General features: G+C 52.9%; 1 protein-coding gene across 4 annotated transcripts in view; it reads right to left on the bottom strand.

Moving 5' to 3' along the window:
• Positions 1–24124, bottom strand: part of EPHB2 (EPH receptor B2) — a 129648-nt gene that overhangs the window by 66142 nt on the left and 39382 nt on the right. For all 4 annotated transcript variants that reach the window (XM_049807649.1, XM_049807657.1, XM_049807659.1 and 1 more), the window contains exon 3: positions 21007–21691. In XM_049807649.1, coding sequence (XP_049663606.1) covers positions 21007–21691 — 685 coding nt within the window. The remainder of the gene's footprint in view (positions 1–21006; positions 21692–24124) is intronic.

Raw genomic sequence — 24124 nt, 5'->3', positions numbered from 1 at the left:
CACACATAGTTGTAGGGAGCCCAAACAGCAACTGTATGGAGCACACACAAGGTTATACAGCATACATGCAGGTTGCAGGGAGCACACGTGGACTGTAGGGAGAACACACACGTTGTAGGGAGCACACACAGGGGCTGCAGCAAGCACACACAGACCATAGAGAGCACACACAGGCTGTAGGGATTTCACACAGCCTGTAGCAAGCACACACAGCCTATAGGGAGAACAGGCAGAGACATTAGGGTGCACAGATGGGGCTGTAGAGAGCACACAGGGGCTGTAGGGAGCACAAATGAACTGTACTGAGACAAACAGGCTGTAGGGTGCACACACAGACCGTAGGGAGCACACATGGGCTGTGCAGAGCACATACGGGTTGTATGGAGCACGCACGGGCTGTAGGAACTACACACAGGGCTGGTGTACGAACACAGAGGGCTGTAGGCAGCACACACTGGCTGCAGGGAGCACACACCAGCTGTACGGACCACGCATGGGGCTGTAGGCATCACACATGGTGCTCTAGGAGTACATGGGGGCTGTAGGGAGCACAGTCGGTAAGGAGCGCACACCGGCTGTAGGGAGCACACACCAGCTATATGGACCACACACGGGTTGTAGGCAGCACACGTGGTGTTGCAGGGAGCACATAGCCAGGCTGTAGGGAGCATATGTGTGGCTGCACAGAGAACAGACACAGGCTGCGCAGAAGACACACATGGGGGCTGTAGGGAGCACACACAGGTCTGTAGGTAGCACACACCAGCTGTGCAAACCACACACAGGGCTGTATGAGCACACATGGGCTGTAGGAAGTGCCTGTGTGGCTGTAGGGAGCACAGAGGGGGTTGCAGGGAGCACACACAGGCTATAGGGACAACCACCAGCTGTAGGGAGGACACACAGGTTGTATAGAGCATGCAGGGGGCTGTACGAAGCACACACAGGCTGCATGATCCACACAGAAAGCTGTAGGGAGCACCCACAGGGTGGTGGGGAGCACACATGGGGTAAATGAAGCACACACAAGCGTACGGGGTAAACAAACGAGGTGTAGGGTGTACATATAGGCTGTAAGGACTACACACAGGCTGTAGAGAGCACGCTCAGGGGCTACAGGGAGAAGGGTGTAGGGAGCACACGTGGACTGTAGGGAGTAAACTTAGATTGTAGGGAGCATACACCGGCTATAAGGAGCACACAGGGGGCTGTCAGGAGCACACGTGGGTTGTAGGGCTCTTCATACCAGCTGTACAGACCACACATGGGGCTGTACACATCACACATCACTGGGACCACGTGCAGGCTATAAGGCGCATACACACCAGGCTGTAGCAGTGCACATGGGGCTGTAGGGAGCACACACAGGCATAGGGAGCACACATTCGGCTGTAGGAAGTCCACACAGACAGTATAGAGTAAATACAAGCTATAGGGAGTAAACGCCGGTTGTAGAGAGCGCACACAGGGGTGTGCCCTGGAAAACCAGCAAGGATGCTCACACCTCTTCTAACCTGTATCCTGTTCCAGCACTGCAAAAGCCTCTTCGTATGATGCATCCATCACCTTTAACCAGCTCTGGAGAAAAAAAGTGTCTTGTGTCTGGTGCAAACTGGTGTTCGGGTGGGAGCTGAGTGAGGACGTCCTAATGGGAAGCAATCAGACTCCACTGCTTCTCCTCCCCCAGAGCATATTTAGAGCTTTCAGAAAGAAACAAAACTTGTTTATCTTAACGCTAATCAATTTATAGCAATCAAAATAAAACCCATTAGGAGCCATTCCCCATTTGAATTTCAAAGAGGCTTCTGACCCCAGGAGGCTCTGAGCTGATTGATTAGAAATTTCTGACACTAATGTGTGTCTTCGAAGGGTCCAGTGTGGCTTTAATTCCTCTCTCCTGAGACACTGATCGCGTGTTAACATCTGTCAGCCCCTTCCTACACTTAGGGGAGGGAAAATTCATGAGCATACTGAGTTGCATGGCACAGCTGGGGAGAAGGCAGCATTTGCTGGCTTAAACAGCTTCCAGAAATCCCTTGGGGCAAATCATTTGCATGATCCTTTTCTCCTTGGGCAAAAAAAGCTGGAGTGCACCAAGAAATAAAAAGCACTGATGCAGAGCGGAGGCAGCAGGCGGAGCGGTTAGAGCTCAGGGCTGAGATTTTAGCTTTTGCATCCCAACTTTGTCCCTGACTCCTTGAGTCCCTTGGCAAGCCTGCTCCCTGCTCTGCGTGGGGGTAGCAGCAGAACACAAAGAGCAAAGAAACATAAAGGAAAGATGATTTTTATTTGCAGTTGGAGTCAGATGTAGGAAGGAGCCTTCATACTTCAAGACGGAGCATGATTGGTCTATCAGTGTTTTGTATCATGGTAAAGACTGCATCTGTCTCCAGTTGAGGACAGAGTTACAGCACAGAAACCACTGGTCCTGGCATGGCATCCTACATGGCTGGTGGACATAAGCTGTGTGTTCAGGCAGAGACGATGCCCTGCAAGACATGCCACCTTGAGGGCATCCCCCGGTGACCACAGACCCATTTGCTGGAGCTAGACAGACAGACACAGCTGGACAAGAAAGTGCATTTTTCAGCAAGGAGATTGAAATAATTGAACTAGCAATGGAGGTATTCTATCAATTTGCCGCCATGTTTCTTTGTCCGATGCAAAAAATCTGAGGGTGGCCACACATGTTTAGGCTAAGGGTATATGCATGGTCACGTGCACCTGCATAGGGGTGATCATCAAGGGGACAGCATGGGAACAGCATAATCCCTTGCATGCTCTTCCACCCGTACAAAGTAAACGGGTGGAGAAGGGGTGAGAGGAGAGGGGGTAAATCTGTCCATGCAAAGGGGATGCAGCAAAGACCAGCAGGCAGCAGGCTCCCTGCTGCCTCCACCTTCCCCCTGCAGCTTGCCCTCCCCAGTAACAGCCCCCTCTGCGGCATTCCCAAGCGGGACCAACCGCCTCTCACTTTCAGCAGATTAAAGCAACTAATCTAGTTAACGAAAGCAAATCAGCCCAAATGAGCCACTCTCCCCTGCATCAGGGCAGTGGGTCACCAGGAGTGAAGCTCTCTGCCCCTGCCCGGTGCCTGGAGCTCCTGGCGAGGATGTTGAGCCGCTGTTCCTGCAGTGACCAGACTCGCAAGGCTGGGCCTTTTGCCTCCCCGGCAGGCGTGCAAGACGAGCAGGTGTGCAAGGATGCACCTGGGACTCGGCAGGAACCTTCGGCCTCTGCCCCCACCTCGTCTGGGACACAACCAGCCAGGTTCATCACGCTGGCCCCAGGTGCAGAAGGCTGAGCCTGCCAGACACGGAACGTTGGTCTGGGGGTGGCAAGGTCAGTGGGTGCAAAGCTCCCTGGGAGGGAGAGGGATGCAGCGGCCGGGGCTCAGTGGGGGCAGCAAGGGGTGTCTTGGGGCACTCCGGTGGATGCTGTGGGCTTGTCTTGGGGCAACACATTACAGACAGCATATCCAAAGATGCCACGCTGGAGACTTGCTACCCTTCGGGCCCTTCTGCAACCCAGAAGGGAGTGGGAGAGGAGTCTCTCCGCTGCTGACACCAGAGGGAGGAACTGCTGCCTGCCAAGCTGCTGTACTGAGCTCTTGCCCAGGTTTCACATCCCTTTGAACACCTCCCTCCTTCTCTACCAGTATTTCCAGCTGCAGCCCAGTGGCCACAGCTCTGGCGTCCAATGCCCGCAATGCCAGCAAGGGATGGGAGGCACAGGGAGGGCTGTTGGCAACACCTGTATGACGGTCCCCTCGGTGGGTGCTGCCTGCAGGGACCAGGGTCCTACTGCCAAGCTGACACTGTCCATCGGTCTCACAGGCACTGCTGGGTCTTCCTAGCCCCCCTGGGCTGGCTGGTCCCTCCACAGCTTTGCACAGATTTGGAGGCTCTGGACCCCAGGGTGCCGCACTTCATCCAGGTGGCCTTTGATGAACCTGATGGTTGGTCCTTGGCTAAAGCCCAATGCCCAGCAATGAGCCATCTTGTTTTACATCCTCCAAAAGGTGGAGAAGTCTCTCATCTCATTAGCTTGCTCTAGTGGTTAATCACTTAGAAACACACGCCTAATTTTTTTAATTTGTCTAGCTTCAGTTTAACCCTACCGGTTCTTGTTATCCCTTTCTTTGCCAGATTAAAAAGCCTTTTAGAGGCTCATGTTTCCTCTTAGTAATCATCTCACCTCTTAATCTTCTTCATGAATTCTTTCTATTGAATTCTTTCAGTCCTTCATGGAAGTGCATCTTCCATGGCTCTTGGGGACCATGTTTGTGTTTCTCTGCAGCACCCTCCAGGTTTATCTTTCATATCGCTCTTGAACCATGGAGAGCAGGGCAGTTTGCTCACATGGAGGCATTTTTCTGGCCTCAGTCTACAGGACAGTCAAATTTTGCATTTACCTTCTTTATATGAGATGTGGCTTAGCATGACTTTCCAGACCTCCTCACTTACTGCTCATGGTTTCACAGGTTTTATCAGCAGAGATTTTCAACTCCCTGCTAGATGCAGTTACAGCAGGTCTGCCTCTGGGCACTGCTGACCTGTAGTGGGGTCTCCTGTCCCTGCATGCCACGCTAACACCTGAGGAACGTAGAACCCAAGCTGGCGTCAGCACCGTACTGAGGTTTTTCTATCCATCTCCAGTGCAGAGGTGGTGCTCGGGTCGAACTTTTTCCATGGTCCTGGCACATGATTTTTCCTGGCATCCCAGCAGGGCAGGTGGGAAGAGACTTCTGGGGTCTCCAGGCCAGTCTCCAGCTCATAGAAGGGCTATGCCCAGCCCTAAATCAGGGCAGCTGCGGCTGCATGCAGCCAAGACTTGGAAATCCCTGAGGATGGTGATGCTCAACCTCTCTAGGCAATTGTCTCAGCTTTGCCAAAGTCCATCCTGAGCCTCTCAAGCTGCAGCTTGTGGCTGCTGTCCCTTCCTCTATGATCTGGCACCACTGATGGGGGCTTGGCTCCATCCTCTTTTAATTGCCCCACATGGAGCTGTAGCTGTGCTTAGATCCCTTCTCGGGTTCTTCTTCACGGGGTCCCCTCTCCTTGTGCCAAGCTCTAGCCAAGGGCTGAGCAACCCAGCTAGTCAAAGCCGCATCCCTCCGCTGTTCTGCACGGCATGCGATGCAATCCTCTTCTGCTGGCTGCTCAGATGTTGGCAAAGGGCCTCCTGAGACAAGAGATAAAGTGGCTCTGCTAGCCTAACAGTGGTTAAAGAAACCGCACTGAGATCAGGAACAGAGCTCAACATGTCAAAAAAAACACCAGCCAGCCAGAAAATCCCAGCAACATGACGCATTCCCTAGTGGCATCCAAAGTTCAGGCCCACCAAGGGTGACCAGCCACTGCATAAAGAATGAATAACATCCCCACGAGTGCACATATTCATGCAGATGCTGAGGGTGTTGATCATCATGGTGCCAGAACAAGGAGCCAACCTGAGCACCCACCTGCAGGCTGGAGCAAGGGGTGATGAGTGACACGGCGTAGCCTCCTGACGTTCCCAAATTAGCTGGGTTTACCAGAGCTAAAGCCACTCGCAAAGAGCAACAGCAAGATCTCAGGGTGCCGAGTGACTGGGCAATAACAAGGCAAATGAAATTCAGTGGTGACAAAAGGAAACTAATGCACTTGGGGGAAAAGAGCCCTAATTATACAAACACAACGATGGGCATTAAATTAGCTATTAACATGCGGGGAGGAGATCTCGGCAGCACTAGAGATAATTCTCTGAAAACGTCAGTTCAACGCTCATCCATCATCAAAAAAAATGAGAAAATGTAAGGAATTATTAAGAAAGGAACCCAGTGCAAAACAGGAATGTTATTAAGCCATTGCATGGAGCCACATTTTGAACAATGCTTGCAGTGGTGGTCACCCTTAGACAAGGTCAGGAGGTAGATGATAGGAATGATTAGGGATACAGAGCAGCTTCCATATGGAGAGTCAATCAACTCAGGACCTTCCATTTGAAAAGAGACTACTCAGGGAGGTATATAAAGCCATCAGGAATATAGAAGACATGAATGGGAATAGATTGCTTGCTATTTCTTACAGTAAGCAAGGACATATTTTTTAACGTGGTGCATAATTAAATTGCATAACTTACTGCCACAAGACACCGTGGACACTGAAAATATGAACAGCGCGCCAGAAGACAGGAGGAATCATCACTCTATCTGTCCCTTATTTATCCTACTGTCTGGCCAGTTCAGACCTTTGCAAACCAATAAACACCAGGGTGTTTCTGGAAAGGTCATTTCTTTTCCATCACACACGCAGTTGTGCTCAACACGTGGGAAACTCTCTTGGGCACCTACTGGATGTGTTTCTGGGTCTGTCTGGACCAACTGGTCAGCACCCACAGGACCTGCAGCTACCAAGAACTGCAGTCAACAGTTTCCCAGGGGACATAACCTGGACAATGTCCATTTCTAAAGCATGCTCCAGCTCCAAATATGTACCTTCTGGTGAGCCAAGTCAACACCACCGACACCTGGAACAGAAACTGGAGGGGTTGCCAAATGAAGGTACCTTGCTCCACTGAGCTGGCTAAGGACAATCTCCATCTCCCATGAGAACAGCAGCACCCACATGATGTCGCACTAAGGACCGTGGACTGTTTCCCAGGAGCCCCAGCATCCCACGACGTCACACTAAGGACCGTGGACTGTGTCCCTGCAGCCCCAGCATCCCACAGATGTGAACACTGCAGCAACAGGGCCTCTGAAGCCCTGGTCTTTGCCCTTGCAATGGGTATCTGACCCTGCCCATCTGCCACCCTTGCTAAATCCACAGCACAGTGCCTGCGCGTGCATTTAAACCTCTTCTAGGAGGCTGCTCCAACTCCTCTGCTGGCCTTCAAGAGCCTTCTGTGGAATAAGAAACCACCCCAAAACAGATCAAAGATGTCCACAGAGAGGCTGTTTAAGGGGAAAGAGCTTCTGGGCTTCCCATTTGAAGGGTATGTTTCCCTTCATGCTCAGCCCAGTGATTAGTGCTCGCCAGGGAATCGGAGCTGCAAAATGAATTTGAGAAGACAGAGCAGTGTCAGGCTGTTAGTAGCTCAAAAAGGATCTTGGCTCCCCTGAGCCTGAAGCCTGAGCACTTACCATTCAGGCCCCCGTGATAGATTTAACAACCAAACGCTTCCAAGGCAGGCGGTGGCCTGCCTGCTAGGCTCTCCCGCCCCGACTCCTCCCAGAGGAGACCATTAGCACCTGAAAACGGAGAAGCCATGGCCTTGGCCGCAGCATCTGGGCTTGGAAACGGCACTGCAGAACGAGGCTGGATCCATAGGAAAGCCAGGGTTATGAGACAGCTTCATGTGCCGCCGCTGTGCCGGGGCTCATATTTTTGGAAACAGCATCCCAGAGGGCTGCAGTGGATGCTGCTTGTTCTCGCGCCAGCCCTGACTGTTTTGGAAAGTTTGGTTAAGCTCCATTTGGCTGCCTCTGAGTTATTCAAGCACAGAAAGGGGGGTTATTGGTTACAGGAGGTTTCAGATTATTTTTTTCTGAGCACAGTTCGGTCGGGAAAGCATAGATTTGGCCTGCCTGGTGCAGCTCCTGCAGTGAGGCGAAGCAGCAAGCTTTACGCATGCAAAGTCACAGCTAACTCAGCAGAGCGTTATTTAAAAGGACGTATTCAGAGCTTGCAGCCTGGGTCTGCTCCGTCCCGTCTCTCCAGCCGGGGGCAAGAGCCACCTTCTCTGCAGCCCAAATGCCTCCATTACCATTCATCCCCCTTCGTTTCTCTTCACGCCCCCAGCAAAAGCCACTCTCCCCGTGCAGCACAGAACCATGTGCTGCTTTACCGTGCAGAAGGTTTTGCAGGAAAGACTGGACACAGGCGGGCAGGGCTGCTCCAGGCTGCCCTGCAGAGTCAGTGCTGCACCTCAAAACAGCCTGGGAGCCCGGGACACCCCCTCCTCCTCCTCAGCTGCTCGCTAGCCGTAATGCTGATAATAAAGAAACCTCTGTGTGTCTCCAGGGAAGCGGGACTCAGAGAGGGGCACAAAGACTCCCGCAGCTGTGTGTTTGCAAACAACCCAGCTGAGCTGTGAAGAGGGGCTGAAAGCAGTAATTGTCTTTAATTAAAGGAGGTTGGAGGCATCTCAAGCTTTGACAAAAGACATTTCCAGTCTGCTAACAGCTCCAGCACTCATCGCTGCTGCAGTCGCAACCCGGCCCGTAGGTTCGAAGGCAGCGCGTGACAGCGGGGACGCGGGCACGCCAGCCCAAGGGTGCAGATGCAGTGGTGCCAGGGCGATGCCACACACTCGCAGGGCACGAGAGACATGCACACCTGCAGTCCAAGGAGGATCCAGCAAGTCAGCACACAGCAGGGCAAAATACCCGGGACCCCTGCAAACCTCGCACTTTGCACCAGATCTGAGCCAGATGTGTCTGTGTCGGGACCCAGCAGCTGTCTGAAGGCATCCCAACCTCCTGCCTGACCTGGCTGCATGTGTCTTTGTCTAGGGGTGTCACCTCCACCCTGGCTGGTGTCTCACCCCTGTCCTGATCTGCCCTGGTCACCCTCCCGCAGTGGTACCCACACCCCGCCGTGCCTCACTGGGGAAGCCGTGGTGCACACGGAGGTGATGCCCACACGCAGAGGCTACAGACCAAACACCAAGAGTGTTATTGCTGTGGTTCCTCCTGTGCTAATTAATTAATCCTGCTAGTTAGTGAGCTACCTAGGCTGGCAAGGAGCTCTATCATGATGCTGCATCCTTACAAGCTCACGCTGAGCTAAGCAGCCCTCGCCACAACAGGAACACACGCCGCACCAGACATCCATACGTATGGATGCTGTCCCTGCCCCAAGCCCTCTGCCAGGGCTGGCCCTTGCTCCCAGCCACGCTCTGAGCTTCAGGGAGACAGCAAGTGAGCTCAGGGTACCGAAATATCCTCCTCCCCTCCTCTCCTCTGTACTTCAGGGATGAAGCTCCCCAGGGAGGGCGTATTGCCCACCATACACGGCTCCCTCCCTCCCACCTGCGTTTGCTTTTGGCCTTCCAGCACATCAGTGTGCAGGAAATCATGGCTCTGGTTTCCATGGAAACTCCATCGCAGCCCCCCCTGCAACGTATGCAACGTAGTCGGGCTGGTGTGGCAGTGGTGGTCCCGCATGTCCTGCTACCCCATCCCCAGCTGGGCAACCTCCTGTTTTCCACCAAAGCCTTCCTCACCCCTACTCGTGGCAGTGGCCAAGGCAGCCCTGGTGCCAGGCAACCCAGTCTGGAGGGAGGACTTCTGCTGCCAGAGAAGTGTGTCATGCTACCCTCTCTTCTTTAGGCAGGACCGAGCAGCAAAACTGCACTTGCGTCCAGTCTGAACCCTCTGCTCAGCTTTGCACATTACGATCTGACCAGTTTCCCACGTGTACCCCCTCTTCCCACACCCCCAGCCGCTCGATAACTGCCTTGCAGCTGGAAGCACTAGAAAACCAGCCCTTGCACCTAGGCAAATCCCCACCGTGGCTCCTGCAAAGGTGCAGAGAGCCAAATGCACCCAAAATCATTGAAGCTGTTGAGGACGCACAGGCTGCGTGTGAAGTGCACATGCATTGGGCTCGACATGTCCTAGAGGAACCATTGTGCATGTTGGGCAGGTCTCCATGTGCATATTTTTGCCTGGGAAATCCTGGAAAGAGCAGCCGCACTCTAATTCAAGAGAAACAAAAACAAACTGGGATCGCTTCCATCTGAGCCAGACAGCAAAAACCTTTCCAGAAGCAAAAAAAAAGACCAGTTCTAATTATAGGGTATCCTAAAGATACACACACTTAGATTTGTCACTCTATTTGCAAATTAACCATACTCATGGTGGCAACAAGAGTAAGCAGTGGGCATGATAAAGTTCTTCTTCTGGCTTCCTAATCCTCTTTAGAAAGCAGAACAGCCAGTGCAAGCAGTAACTGAGGGTAAACCGGTGCACCTTGCCATTTCCAGTGCTGCAGACCTTTTGCAGGTCCTAATGCTAGGATTTGCATGGCTGCAGCTGGAAGACCAAGCTTGAGAAAGCCTGGAGATTATTTTTCCTACAACAGCTACCCCATCTCTTATTCTTCAGTCGGTGCCACAGGTTCACTCCTAGGGTGTAAACTGAGAGTAAAACACCAACATTATTGCTTGGATCAATGGCCGAGCTGACGTAGGTGATGGTAACAGCATAACCACTGTACTTGTGAAGGTGACTTAAAATTACAGCATCGCTTGCCTCCTCCAAACAAGAGGAAGGCTGGTGAGGCACTACACACCGGGAAGCGTGCTGTGGACTGCTAGTAGCAATGCAATGGCAAATGCAGGCAATTTTAAATCCATCATTGGGGTGCACAGCAGGGAAAGGTGAACAAGAAGCTTCTCTGGGCATGAGTCATTCCCCGAATGTTTCTCCTAATCCTGTTTTCCCCGCTTTTACTCTTTGTTTTATTAACAAGGGCTGTGCCTATACACCAAAAGGCTCAGAATTAATTTTGCTCGCCGTATTGCAAGGAAAGGCCTGCAGCAGTAGCACTTCCACTGCGGTAAACACTCTTAAGCTTCATGCCTTCAGCTACAGGAATCCTCTGGGTGATGGCTGGCATGAGAGAGCAGCTCCAGCATCCACTGCCTGGGCAGCCCGAGGCATCACCTTCTCTTCCTCCCTCATCACAGCTCCCTGCAAGCCAAAAAGAGTGCTGTAGGATCCTGAGCCATCCAGGTGGGGTTGAACAGGGAGGTTATCTGCCAAAATAATGCTCTTGATCGTGGTTACAGCAATACGGATGTCTGGAGAATTGTCACTGTCACACAAGACTGGAGGGATAAGGAAAAAGGGAGCGGAGGGAAAGGGACAGAGGAAGACTCATGAAAAATTATCAGTTTCCACCAAAATGCCTCAAGAGAGAGATCAGCACCTTAGAAAATCCTGGTTAAGGGTCTGATGCCCAGCAGTGTCCCACATCCCACTCTCCCTTGATGCTCCATGGACGTGGGTGCTTCGATCCACTGCACAGGGCACCAGCCCGCACCCGTTTGCTCTGCACGCCCCGGGAGGATGCAGACGCCGTGCTCAGGAACGGCTCTCCTGAAGGGCAGGGAGAAAGGTGGAATGGCGTGATGGAAACCACCCACTAATGTCTGAGAGCAAACATGCCCCTGATGCTGCATAGGCCCTTCCCATGTCTCCACAGAAAGCCTCCTGGAGAGCTGATGCTGTAAAAAGGCAGATATCATGCATTTAATGGAGTGTGCCATTTGCTGTTTGACAAATATTATCTGTTACTACAGCCGCTTCAGAAGTCACTACGATCTTTTCAAAAGCCATCCAGGCTGGGAGAAATGCCATTTGGAGCAAAGCATCCACGTTACTCTACTTTATGGGCTCCACTTCGGGCTGCACTTTAATTCTTACTAATCTTGAGGGTTTGGGCATTTTGATAGTTTGAAATGAATAAAGCCTTCATCACGTGTCCGTTTATTGTTCACTCTGCTCCTGCCTCCTGTCACAGCTGCAGGTGTAACAACCGTGGTACTCTTGGGATCATAATGTTTTGAAAGTAAATTGCTAGCTTTGGTTTCAGACTTAAAAATTGTCTTCTTGAACACAGGGTCTCCGTGAGCTCTGAATGTGACAATAGTCTGAAAGTGCAAAAAGACTTTGCAAGTAGGAGCTTGTCATCCTCAAAAATTATCAGTGCCCAAATACTGAAGAACCAGATATTCCCTCAAAATACGTTTTGATTTTGCCCCATTAGTCACATGAGCTATTTCTAGCCATCGCCCACCAAACCTGTGGACCTCCAATGGAACCCTCACCTTGTGGTCCAGGCATGCCCATCACCTCCCCAGCTGCCGCTGCAGCATCCCTGCAGTACCCACAGCCCACCGCAGAGGAGTGAGCCAGCCAAGGTGCTTGGGATGTGCTTGACTGCAGAACCGTACACCCATCGGCCAACTGAAACCAGGAGATGGGTTTTTGCAAAGGTCTCTCTAGTTTCCGACACAAGGAGCAAGGCCAATATCCTCGGTTTACCTCCAAGGACTCCAGGAAGATGCTAACACATTGGCAGGTGTCATTTCAACCCGCTGAAGTGAAGAAGAGCTCTCTGTCTTTGAAGACCTTGCTTCAGAGACCTGGAAAGGCTTCACAGGAGTCACCTACCTGCAGAACACACTGTGTTCACACAGGTCCCCCCCTTTTGGATGCCTTTCAAAGAAAAGGATGCGGGAGGAGCAATGCACTGAGGTGGTAGCTCTGGGTCTCAGTAGGACTTTTTTCTGTCTCTCCTTAACAGGGTGCTTTCCAAGTGACTCACAGTTTCCTGCACACCCTATACTTTGTTCCCCATTTTCCAGCCTGTAAGACCTGCCATTCTGCAAATTACTAGTTTCTCATGTACTACAACCAGTTTCCCCACTTCTTGGGCAGATGCTGGACTCCAGCAAAGGCATCCGAGCTAGGTGGGCCCCATGGCTGCCACTCACTTGGAGGAAGACTCCTGCTGAAGCTCACTGGTAGGGAGGATGTCAAGGATGCTTGTTCAGAGCATCTTCTCTGTAAATGTACACGTGTTCCAGTGCAGCCACAGCCCACCCAAAGCACGGCAGCACTCTGCAGCCCTGCCTTAAAGCAGCTGCTGGCCACGTCCCGCAGTCTGCTGGGCTCTGCCCTTTCTTTCCTGTCTCTTCTGTTTTTAATACCTAGCAAGATTTGGGGGAGGGGGGAGTATTTTCTCTTTTTTTTTAGACACCAGTTCCCCAAATGCCAAGAAATAAAAGCAACAAGGGGATGCTTCAGACACACCAAAACAGCACTCACCGCACTTCTGCCTGGTTTTGCTCTGCAACCTTCATGCAACTCCTTCCTTACTGTGTTTAAGTTATCACACCCGCCTGTGCAAGGACCGGGTATCGCGGATTGGTGTCACCGAACTTAAGGTCTCCTTCAAAATATGAAAATGTTGTGTATTTTCCTTGGCCAAACCTAATTTAACATTGTTTGAAGTTTGGTCTATGTAAACATAGCCATTGTGTGAGCTATGAAACACTTTGATTCCATTTCCTAACCTTTATGGGGACTTTTATGTATGCTTTCCAGTGATATACTATGTTTCTAAGGCATATGGGGAACAATAAAGAGTTTCCCTGGAGCTAATTAAGCTAATCATAGCTTCTAGATTAAATTTTCTGGAAGACTTTTACCTTGTACCGCTAAAATAAAATAACTGTGCTCTTACAGAGTGATCATCTGTCATCAGACTAACTTTAAATTGGCGTCTCTCTCTGCAGAGGATTGTCTGAGGTTATTTCCCAAAATTAAATGTTCAAAATAATCTCATGGTTTTGGCCTGCCTCACAGAAAAATCTCAAATGAAAAAAAAAAATTCCTCAAAAGCAGCATTTTCTCCAATTTTCCTCAAGTTACATAGGTTGAAGAATATTCTCCTCTTGCCCCATAAAGTTTCAGCACTACACTGAATTCAGGGAAAAACCCTCCTTGCCTCCCAGATCCCTGAGCGCTTTGATTCAAAGGAAAAACTAACAGTAAAAAACACGTTCCCTACATTTTATGGCAATAATGAGTTAAAATCCTGGAAGCCTGGGCCTGGATCCCAGCTATTCATTCCAGTTCCTATTAATGTTTACCACTTTTCTCAGGAAAAAAAAAAAAAGGGGGGGGGGGGGGGGGGGTAAGGAGGCCTGTGAAGAAGAGAGAGGAAAAGCAGGAATAAATGCTGCTCTCCCGCTGGCGTCGGCACGGGGTGCTGCCAGAGCTGCTATTCTCCCCCTCACACGGGTGTAGCAAGACCAGGAATGTGGTATTTGATCCAAAACGCTGTTTCATCTGTAAAAATAAGTAAAGGGGAGATTTTCTTATTGGTACAGATGCCAGCTCCATGAAAGCACCCATGTTACAATGGGGCTCCCGTCTCTGCACCCCGGGCACAGTGAGTGCACATGGAGGGTCAGAGGGGACATCACTCTTTCTCTGGTGGAGACCCTCCAGCTTTGCTCTCACCCACCTTTTCCCATCTTCTCACTGATCCCAGCACAGTGAAATGCTTGGGGAGTAAGGATGGGGGAGCAACCTGTCCCAAAGTTGGAAGGGGAGCAGAGAACTTCCCTGCAGCTTTGCTGGGGAAGACCTTGAGTAGAGAGAAGAAAGGGCTCATGCAAAGGGACTGGGAAGCACCAGCTATGGCAGATAGCTGGAATGCAAAACTCCACCATGTCTCTCCAAGAAATCCTGGGGATGCCCATCATGTCCATCAGGAAACTCCCAAGGGGGTTTTCTGGACCTGAGATCTCCTTCCTCCAACCCAAGCGACTCATAACCTACCCATACTAATAAATGAGAATATGCTGCTCCCCTCCAAGTTTCCAGTGGGCTGCTCTTGGGTTCTTCTGCATCCCACTGGGGTCTTTCCTACACCTTCGCAACAGGGCTGGGAGTGCTCTGCAATGCTCCTGCTGTTCAAAAATCACATTCTTGTGCTGGAAAACCTCTTCTCCTCCCTTTCTCTCTAGAGAAAAAAACTTTTGTGGAAGGTCTCAGCCCATCCCTTGTCCTGGAAGCAAAATGAGAAAGCAGTTCTCATCTCCTTTGCCTGCTTTTGGCCACGAAGGTCTAGTCCCTCAGAAGCAGCATTTCCTATTCTGAGGTGAGTTGTCCATCTCCCTCCTTCGGCAGCAGATGTCTTGCCCCATTCCTGGATGACCTGTGACCCTCCTTGCGAGGTCAGTATCTCTTAGGGCTTCAGACCACTAGGAAATAAACACCTCAGCCCCCTGATCTGACACCACCGTGCTCTGCTAGGCTCCCCCTGGTCCTACTCCAACCTCCAGAAGCCCAAACACAACCCAGGAACATGCAGAGGACAAGCTGGCATCTCCTCCGACTCCAGGGTGCACCAAGCAGGCTTGGAGTGGTTAATAGCAAGCAGCTGCAATCCCCACCACAGCCCTAATTGGATTCACAACATGGAGGGGTCACCAAGAAGCAGGAGGGAGAAGAATCAAAGCAATGGAAAGACGATGTATTCTGCTTCCCAGACGGAGAGGGAGGAGAGGGAGAAGCCCAAAGAGCAGTATTCACAATGACATCGAGCCACGGCCGGCTGGGAGCATTCAAATTGTCAACAACCCTGTAGAAAAGGCAGACAAATTCCTCTTTTGTACTTGGGAAGAAGCCAGGTGATGTAATCATCTTATAGGATGATGGTGAAATACTTTCCATTCCAGCAGTAACTCAAGATGTTAAATAGCAGCTGCTAAAGTTAAACATTGTTAAATCAGTATGTTAGGATAGCATCTACCTAAGAGTTTTTAAAGAGATGGCTGATGAACCAGTGGACAGTTAATGTTCACTTTCCACACACCATGAAGTAGTAGGATGTTTCAGAGATGTAGGAAAAAGCTATTTGTTAAATGAGACAGTCTTGGCTATTTTAGGACTGCCACTGCAACATCAGTACCAGTCAAATAAGGATGTGCCAGCTACAGGATTTGGTCAGCGAAGGATTAAAGGAAGGTAGTAATAGTAGTGCCAAACTACGTACATTTATGGAAAACAGATTAAGGCAAATTAGCCTCGTATGGTTTTTTGATGCAATTACAAGATTGGCTGGGAGAGGTAACAGCGTTAATGCAACGCACCCAAACTTCTGCAGAGCATTTCCCTTGGTAACACATGATATTTTGATTCAGAAATTAGAGGGTCCACCGACACTGTGAGACATATTCAATGCATTAAAACTTGGGGAGCTGATACTGCTATGGTCTGAGATCTAAGCAGGGAATGTGCAGAGAGCAGGTCTGTTTCTACTAGAGCCAACAAATTTGGTTCATGCCTCTGGGCTATTTAACATTTTTATCAATGACCCAGGAGAAAGCCTAAAGCATTCCCAATAAAGTTAACTGATGACATGGAAGTTGTAGTGTGGTAAATACTGAAGATGATGGGTTCCTGATACACAGCAATCTGGATGCCTCGGTGAGCTGGACGCAAGCAAGGAATGTGCATTTCAGTACAAACACATGTCAAATCACACCTCCAAGGACAAGGATGTGGGCCACAGCGGTTATCTGCTCCCAGTCCCACCAGCAAGGACAAGGATCCTTCAAAAGCACCTAGAGAAACACCATTGCCAAAATGGTTAAAGCAAGGGGGGTGCAGGAAGACAGAAATCTCAGCATCCCCTCCGGCTCTCAGCTGAGCACGTACAGCATCCTGTACGTGGGATGGTGGACCTGCCAATGGAAAGGCTAAAGCAGTGCCAAGGGCCAGGACAAGCCAAAAAAACTGGCTGAAAACCTTATCAGAGGACTGGGGGCCAGGGATTACTCTTAAACAGGCGCACAGAAAGCAGAGGTGTGGGGGTGGACAAAGTTCACCAAGGTCCGAGTGCCAGGCTCAGCCGGGGGTAAGAAGGCAGGAGCAACCACTGGAAGCATTTAATGGACAATTCTCCATCTCTGGAAACATTTACATCACGATTGGCTGTATCTGCTCCAGCTCAACCAGGAATGCTTCCTGTAAGAACTTATTACCCCTAGGGCCTTACAATTTATTGGCTGGGTTCAGCATTATCAGTGGAGGCCCAGACCCGAAACAGGCAGGGAGCCATAAATAGCCTCTTATCTTCAAAACATTACGTACTTATGGGATGTGACTGTAAGACAGCTAGGACATACTCTTCTCCAGCACATCAGAAAGCTGCACGCCCGTCCAAGCCCTTAGCATGTACTTGCCCCCCTCCGAAACCCAAGCACAGCACAGCTGGGACAGACCCCCACTGCTTCCCACACCTCTGCGATGGAGGAATAGCTCTGGGTCCTCCACACACACACGTGTACGTGCATATCACTGCATCTGCATCCCCAGCACATGGTGGGGTGGTGGCAGATCTGTTGCACTGGACCTCAAAATAACATGCAAGCATAGGCAGGGAAGCCCTGCATGGAGCCCACCTGTAGAACATGCATCTGCAAGGGCACAGCCCTACCAAAACCTACCAGCCAGCCCCAGACCGGAATACCCCATGTACCAGCCTGCTACAGCAATAACCCTGGAGGTCAGGTCATGCTTCTCCCCTCAGAGCTGGACTGAGGTTGACTCAGTGCTGGAGCTGACCTGGGAGTATCCAGCTGGGTCAGTGGTGGAACCGGGCTGTGGTGTTGCTGGGGCTGGACAGGACCAGCACCCTGGGTGCTGGAGCTGGGTCAGGACCCCCACATCCTCCCTCCTGGCTATGCCCCCCAGGGAAGGAGTAGGACGGCAGTGCCGGCTCCGAAGGGGACAGGCTGTTGAGCCCTTAGGCTCCCCACAGGGGTGGCCCAGCTCCACCTTGAGCTGGAGAAGACAGGTGGCAGCCTGGATCTTCTACAGACCACCTAGGTGACCAGGTTTCTCCTCTTCCCAGCACGTCACCAGCTCCTCTCCTCCTCAGAAATGCCCCAAGGGGTGACGCCACATGTCTCTGATAGCAAGAGAATGTCACCACCAGCTTCCGCAGGGCAAAACCATCTCTTGTTACCACAGCAAGACCAGGACTCCCAGCACTCGGCGCTGTATGAGTGCAACAAAGAAGAGGCTGCCCACTGCAAATGCAATGATACAAGACACACGGGCAGATGTTCTTCCTCCAAAGATGGAAAGGAGCTGGAGCTGGACACAGGGTTCGATAACTAGGATCAGCAGCCAGTGGCTGCCATGGCTGAGCAGGCAGAGACCCTTCCAGGCAGTGTTCGTCTACCGTCCAGACCAAACAGAGAGAGCAGGCAGCACAATAGCTCAGCCTCCGCCGTTGCAGAGGGGAGCCAATGAATAAGGGAGGCAGAGAGAGAAATGCGCTTAATATGCTGCATGGGAGGGACAGGCGGGGGGAAAGGGGGGAGGCGGCAGACAAAGAACAGGGAGATGGAGAAAAAAGACGCAGGCAGGGAGCAGGAGAAGGTGAAGAAGGGAGGACAGGGCTGGGCATACTGGGCTGGGGGGGAGGCATGTGCGGGGAGGTGCATGCATGGAGCTCCTTGCCAGCGCAGAGGAAAGGAGCTGGGAAGCAAGCGGAGGAGCGGAGCGAAAAGGAGCGGGCAGCCAGCCCCTCACAAGGCCCTGCGGGATTGGCAAGCCAGGCCCAGCAAAATGAAAATCTCTTAACCACACAGAATTGTTAACTGCCCCCAAATCCTTTTGTGCTGGGGCTGCAAGCTTAGAAGAGCTTAAGCTGTTAGATGCATGAACTTCCTCCATAAATATCCCTTGTGTACACTGCCGTGAGCAGGCTTGCACTGTATTAGCCAGATGAAAAGCCCAGCGGAGAAAATGAGCAACTTGTTCCAGCGCCTTGCAGCTGCACCGAGGGGCTGTCTATTCTCAGGATGCCCTTTTCCACTGGGACCCCTTTGCGGGGCAGGACCAGTAAGCCATGTCCCCCACAGTCCCCGCCTCGTCCCGTGTGGGTGACTGAGGCGCATGAGAGCACTTCACCCCGAAAGCCAGCTTGGATTTGCTTTTGTTTTGCTTCTGGAAAGGGGCCCAGATTCCCTCCCACCCCTTGAAACATGAGAAAACCTGCCGGCCACATGTACAAGTGAGTCCCCCAAACCAGGTGGCCTGTACGCTGCTTCTGCGGGGACCGGGGACAAGGAGATGACGGGAAGTGGGCAGGCATGCAGGGATGCATCCCAGAGGTCCTCCTCGAGTTGAGCTGGAGAGGAGAGCCCTTTCTCTGCCCAGCTGAGCTGGGGCCACTAGCCCCTTCCCCAGTCCTCTGTAGGGCTCACTGGGGGGGCCAGGAGAGGATGGGGATGTTACAGCTGTCCTGCCAACTCTGTGGCTGGCTCTCCTCCCAGTCCCCACTCTTCTTCTGGGGGCTGCTGGGGTAAAACAAAGGCTGTGTCCCAGTCTGGCACAACCTTGCTGTCCCATCCAGCCCCAACTGCACAGCCCCATGCAGGAAGAAAGGGGAAGAGGAAGGGGAAGGGGAAGAGAAAGGGGAAGGGGAAGGCAGCCCTGGAGCCAGCTGCCCCATAGAGACGGCGGGCTGCCGGCCACCGCATGATTAATGATGGTGGGGAGCGTGGGGCCGGGCGCACGCCAGCACCGACTGGAGAAACAGCTGCCGAGGTACCGGACCTCCCAAAATCCTGATGCTCCACAGACAAAGAGAAGACCCGGCCTCTCCCTCCTGCTCACTCCCTCCACCTTGGCCCCCCACTCCTGCCCGCTCTGCCTCCCCTCCCGGCCCTGCCGGGCCAGGTTGCAGGGACAGGGCTCTGCATAAGGAGTCCTGGGAGCCCCGGGGCATGTGAAGGGACCATTCCTTGGCTGGGCTGGCAGTGGGACCGGGGAGCCCCAAGAAACCATAGCTGCATCAGAGCAAAGCGCTATGCAGGGATGGGTCCGCTCAGGGGAAAAAAAAAAGCTGAGATGGAAAAGCTGACATGAATCATTTTGGCTTTCTGGTGTTGCTATGAATGCTTCACTTGGGTGTCGTAAAACACCCATCTTCCCTTCGAGGCTGGGATTAGCCAGGCTCCCTTTCCATACTGTGTTGCAGCAGTATTTTCTTGCTGTCCCCATCCCCAGCACTATCCCTGCTACAGCTGGAGGACTCTTGATCACCCCAGGCTTGGTGGTAAAGAGACATTCAGTGGCCCAGTGGGGAGTAGCTCAAAGCACGGATATTAAATGGCACCCGCAGCACATCAGGACCTGTAGCTTGACGTGTGAGCAGCCCAGCCACCAGCAGGAGATGTGGCGCCCTCTCCAAGGGGACCATCCAACCTGCAGACCCACCCAAGCATGGCCAGAGACTGTCCATCCCCCTTTCCAATGTGTTCATCTCCCCACTACGAGCACCTTCCCCATGCTTGCTTGGTGCTACCTGGCCACCCCTTCCTACAGCAAGAAGAGAGGAGACACAGCTCCTTCCTTGCACTCTGCAATGCCCACCGACATATCTATAATTGATCTCAAGAGAAACCCCGGCTCTCCTCGCAGTGTGCCAATGCTATCAAAACTGTAACGGGATTTTGAAGTTCAGCCAGGATAGTGGGGAGAAGAGTCCATTTGCCAAACACCACGGTTTGATCTGTGCATGGTACAGCCACAGGTGCCCATTAAACACGCAGCTCTCGGGTCGCCACCTCTCTCCCAATAATCCCAGCAGCTCCTTTCTCAACCTCCCCAAGCCCATGAGTGACTGGGGAGGAGCACAGAGATTGATTTGGCCACAGTACTTTCAGGGAGGCTGGTGCAGAGCCTCTCGCTTTCCCAGGATCATGCTGTCCCCATGGTGCTCAGCTGAGCTGAGCTGAGCAGGCACTACCGGAGTCTGCTTTGAACATCTATGGGGGAAGGAGAACATCATTTACAGGGCAGAAGACCTCTGGTTGCTGAGGGAGGTGCCCAGACTGGAGAGATGAGCCTGGGCCTGAACAGCCTATGACCATGTCCCACCTGGGGTCATTTGCACTTCACCAGGAAAGTGCTGCAGACAACTTGCTCCCTCCCACCACATCACCTTTGGGTGCCTGCACTCCCACTCCCCTCACCCCAGAAGCACTTCAGCCCACACCAAGGCACAGGGTACAAACGGAAGTGAAAACAGCCCCAATATTTTGGGAGCTGACTGCAGATCGGTGGCACACCCCATGGCTACAAATGAGTGCATCCCTCCAAGACCTGGAGAACATGGAGGGCACCAGCAATAGGCCAGCACCCCTGGACCCAGTGGCTCTGAGGACCCAGAGGTAACGCAGAGCCTCTGCAATGGATGAACGAGCCCGGGGCAGGAACTGAGGAGCTGGAGGAGGAGTCAGCATCCACATATATGCTGCTCTTCCATGACCCCGCATGCTCCTCTCCCACCCCTGCCCAAGGAGGTCACCCCCAGGTGGCTCGTGCAGATTCCAGCTGCAAATCCCAACTGCCACCGCCAGCACAGCCCACCGGCAACGAAGCGAGCACACAGAGCGAGACCGAAGGCAAGCAGTTACCTCTGCAGATGGTCCCGTTTTCCACTGACTCATAGCCCGCCCGGCACATGCAGCGGCCGATGGGTACCAGCCACTCGCCATCCCCGTTGCAGTACAGCTTGATCGGCACGTCTACCTCCTCTGCGTTGGTGATGCATGTCCCCCGGGCTGCCACTAGTGAGGTGCTCTCTGCTCCTGAGAGGGTTTCTTGGAAGACAGCCCCATTCTGGATCACACGGGGACATTTGCGGTAGAAGACACGGACAGCAATCAAGGACATGCAGCCTCCATAGTCCTGGAAGGCCAGGTAGAAACCATTCTTGGAGACAGGCCCAAAACTGCGCACCTCGGTGTTAATCTTCATCACCCGTCCACCTAGGTCCACCTGTGAGAAGCTCTCGTCAGCAGCAATTGTGTCCACCTTCATCCAAGGATTTTCCATCCAGTTAGGAAAAGTCTTGGTGGCTGAGTCAAAGTCCGACTCAAAATAGTAGAGGTTAAAAGTCTCCTTACAGGAGCCTGGGACATTAGGGATGCTGCTGCAGTCCCGGACGGAAAATTTCATCTCCACATGGATGCGGTGTGCTCCTCGCCTCCGGATGTACTTCGTCCGGAGCCAGTTGTTTTGGCTGGATTCAAAGACGTTGCACACCTGGTAGGTGCGAATCGTGTTCATGTTTTCATCATACCCGCTCACCTCTTCCCACTGCGGACACAACACAGAAAGTCAAGAGGCTGCACCAAACTGATGTTCCCCAACCACCTCACCTCTGCCCAACCCCGCTGCGTGACAAGCGGGCAAGCTTGGGCAGTACCAGCTGCCCCCCACCAGGCCCACCTCACCACGCAGGCAGCCCCATCAGTGCCAAGCACCTCGCCCTGGCGCAGCTCCAGCACCACCCTGCAAGCACCCCATACCTATGCGCCTCTGTCCTGCTCTGGCAGGGTTTGACCCACACTGCATGCCGGGCAGGCTCTGTACTTTGGGGAGAAGGTGGCCCAAGCCCTCAGCAGAGCTCAGGGCCACCTCGCTGCCAGCAGCACCGTGCTCCATGCCCAGATTTATGGTAAAGCATCTCTGCTGGGTGGCAGGGCATGGTAAGGCCACGCACCTCCTCTGCAGGCAGTAATGTCTTTAGCAGGGGCTCCTGCCCGTGGGCTGCACTATACAGCAGAGCCTCCCAGCAAAGTAACACGATGCCTTTAGCAGATGTATTCCCACCGGTGCCGCTACGGTTACAGACGTGGCAGACAGGACCCGCTTTCTCAGGAGCATGTAACATGGCCGTAAAACCTCGCCGGCTGCAGCCTGAGCACCAGTTCGGGCGGCTGGCTGCGCAACGGGCCAGTAGCCAGTGACCTCTCCCCAGAGACAGGAGGGAAGGTTTATGGGAGGCTGGTTGACCCCGCTGTGTACCCAGAAAGGCAGATGCTGGGCTAGGTCCCACTGGTAGCCCTCATCCCTGCCCCTTCAAGGGCCAACATGCTTTGGAGTCCCTCCTGCAGATTTGTACAGGTCCCAGCTCCAGCTGTCCTAAACTGGATCTATGGGATGTCCTATGAGCTATGGCACGACAATAACATCCTTCTCAGCAAGACAGCTCGGAGCTGACATATTTCCCCATGGGAAGCTCAGGCCAGCTCCCCCCAGCCGACTAACAGCTGACTCTGCCAGCTCTGGAGCAGTTTCTGCAGAGCTCAGAGCTGCTGTGACACCGCCTGGTCCTGTCCAGCTCCCTGCCATTTCCCCAGGCTCTTTTTCCCCAAATCCTTCAGTGCTTGCTGTTGTCTTCATCCTTTGCAGGATGGGGAGACTTCAGGGTGGAAGGTGATGTACCAGGCAAGGGCAGAGCTGCACTCTGTAACAGCCAACACTCCTCTGCAGTAAGCACAGATGGGGAAGGGTCCTTGTGGGAAAAGCACCTTTCACCCAGCTCATTAGAGCATCTCCCCCAGCCCAGACCTTTCTGGAGGGCAAAGCATCTCCCTGTGCTGCCCCCTCCCCACCCACAGCACCCTTGTGATGCCGATGGTAGGGACCAGGGTCCAGCTAGTGTGTGACAGTCCCAGCCAGCTGGAACGGCTTCCCATGAACTCATTCATAAGCCTGCTCAAGTGGAAGCCAAGCTGTTTCCCACGGACGTGAAACCCTGAGCACAAGCCTGCCCTGGATGCAGGATCACGACACCCAGGGCAGGGTGGCAGCACAGCCCAGATCCAGCACCAGTGCCAGGACTGAGCTGTGCAGGGAAAAACCTGCAGGAGCAGAGCACCCCCAGCCCCTCAGCCTGCAAACGGCCTCCCAAGGGCACCCAGGACTGCAGAGGGAGGCTCATGAGATGGGAAACAGATTGCTCCTCGCACATCAAGACTAACAGTCCAACAGAAGGCTGTCAAGGAAGATCCCCAAACAGCTCCAACCACTTCTGACTGGCAGTGGCTGCAAATCTGCTGCCATCACTGGGGGAGGAGGAAAGCATCCTCACAAAGTGCAGGGGGAGTATTTGCTTTATCTTCCAGAAATAAATTTGGTGTGGTAGTGGAAAATTGCAGGATCTCCCCATTTTTTAGGGCACTAGTTCAGAGCGGGGGTGAAGGAATCAAGGACAAGGCACAGGGAAGCAGTTCCTTCCCCTGCCCTGCCTCTGACATGGCTCTCCCTTGCCTGGACCACTCCCGACACCCACTCCGAAACAGCATGTCAGCCACCAGCACCCAAAGATGCCCAGCACTGCCCCATCCCCATCCACACCTGCACAGTCCCTGGGGAAGGCTCAGGACATGAGCCTGAAGAGCTCAGCCCTGGCCAGACAGGAGCAGCACGTGGTGGAAAGAAAGCCTCTACAGCTTGGGGATGAACAGTAAACAGCAGAGGCAGGGCATGGGGACACCCACAAGTGGCACAGGACCTCCACAGCCAGGGAAAAAGCAACCGTTTGGGCTTTCAGATCTCTAATAATCACCAGAGGCAATGAACAGGTGGAGCACCCAGCAGCTTTTGTCTTCCAGGTGATGCTGGCTGCACCCAAACTTGCCAGTCACCCATGGGTAAGATGCCCTGCCTTGTCCTGCCAGCGGGCACAGGGCCGCACTGGGAGAAGCCGCGATGGCACTGCAGTATCGGCACCCGTGACATGCA

This window comes from Accipiter gentilis, chromosome 1 (assembly GCF_929443795.1).
Source record: "Accipiter gentilis chromosome 1, bAccGen1.1, whole genome shotgun sequence".
In the NCBI taxonomy this organism is placed as follows: domain Eukaryota; kingdom Metazoa; phylum Chordata; class Aves; order Accipitriformes; family Accipitridae; genus Astur; species Astur gentilis.
This window is presented reverse-complemented; position numbering and strand designations above follow the sequence as displayed.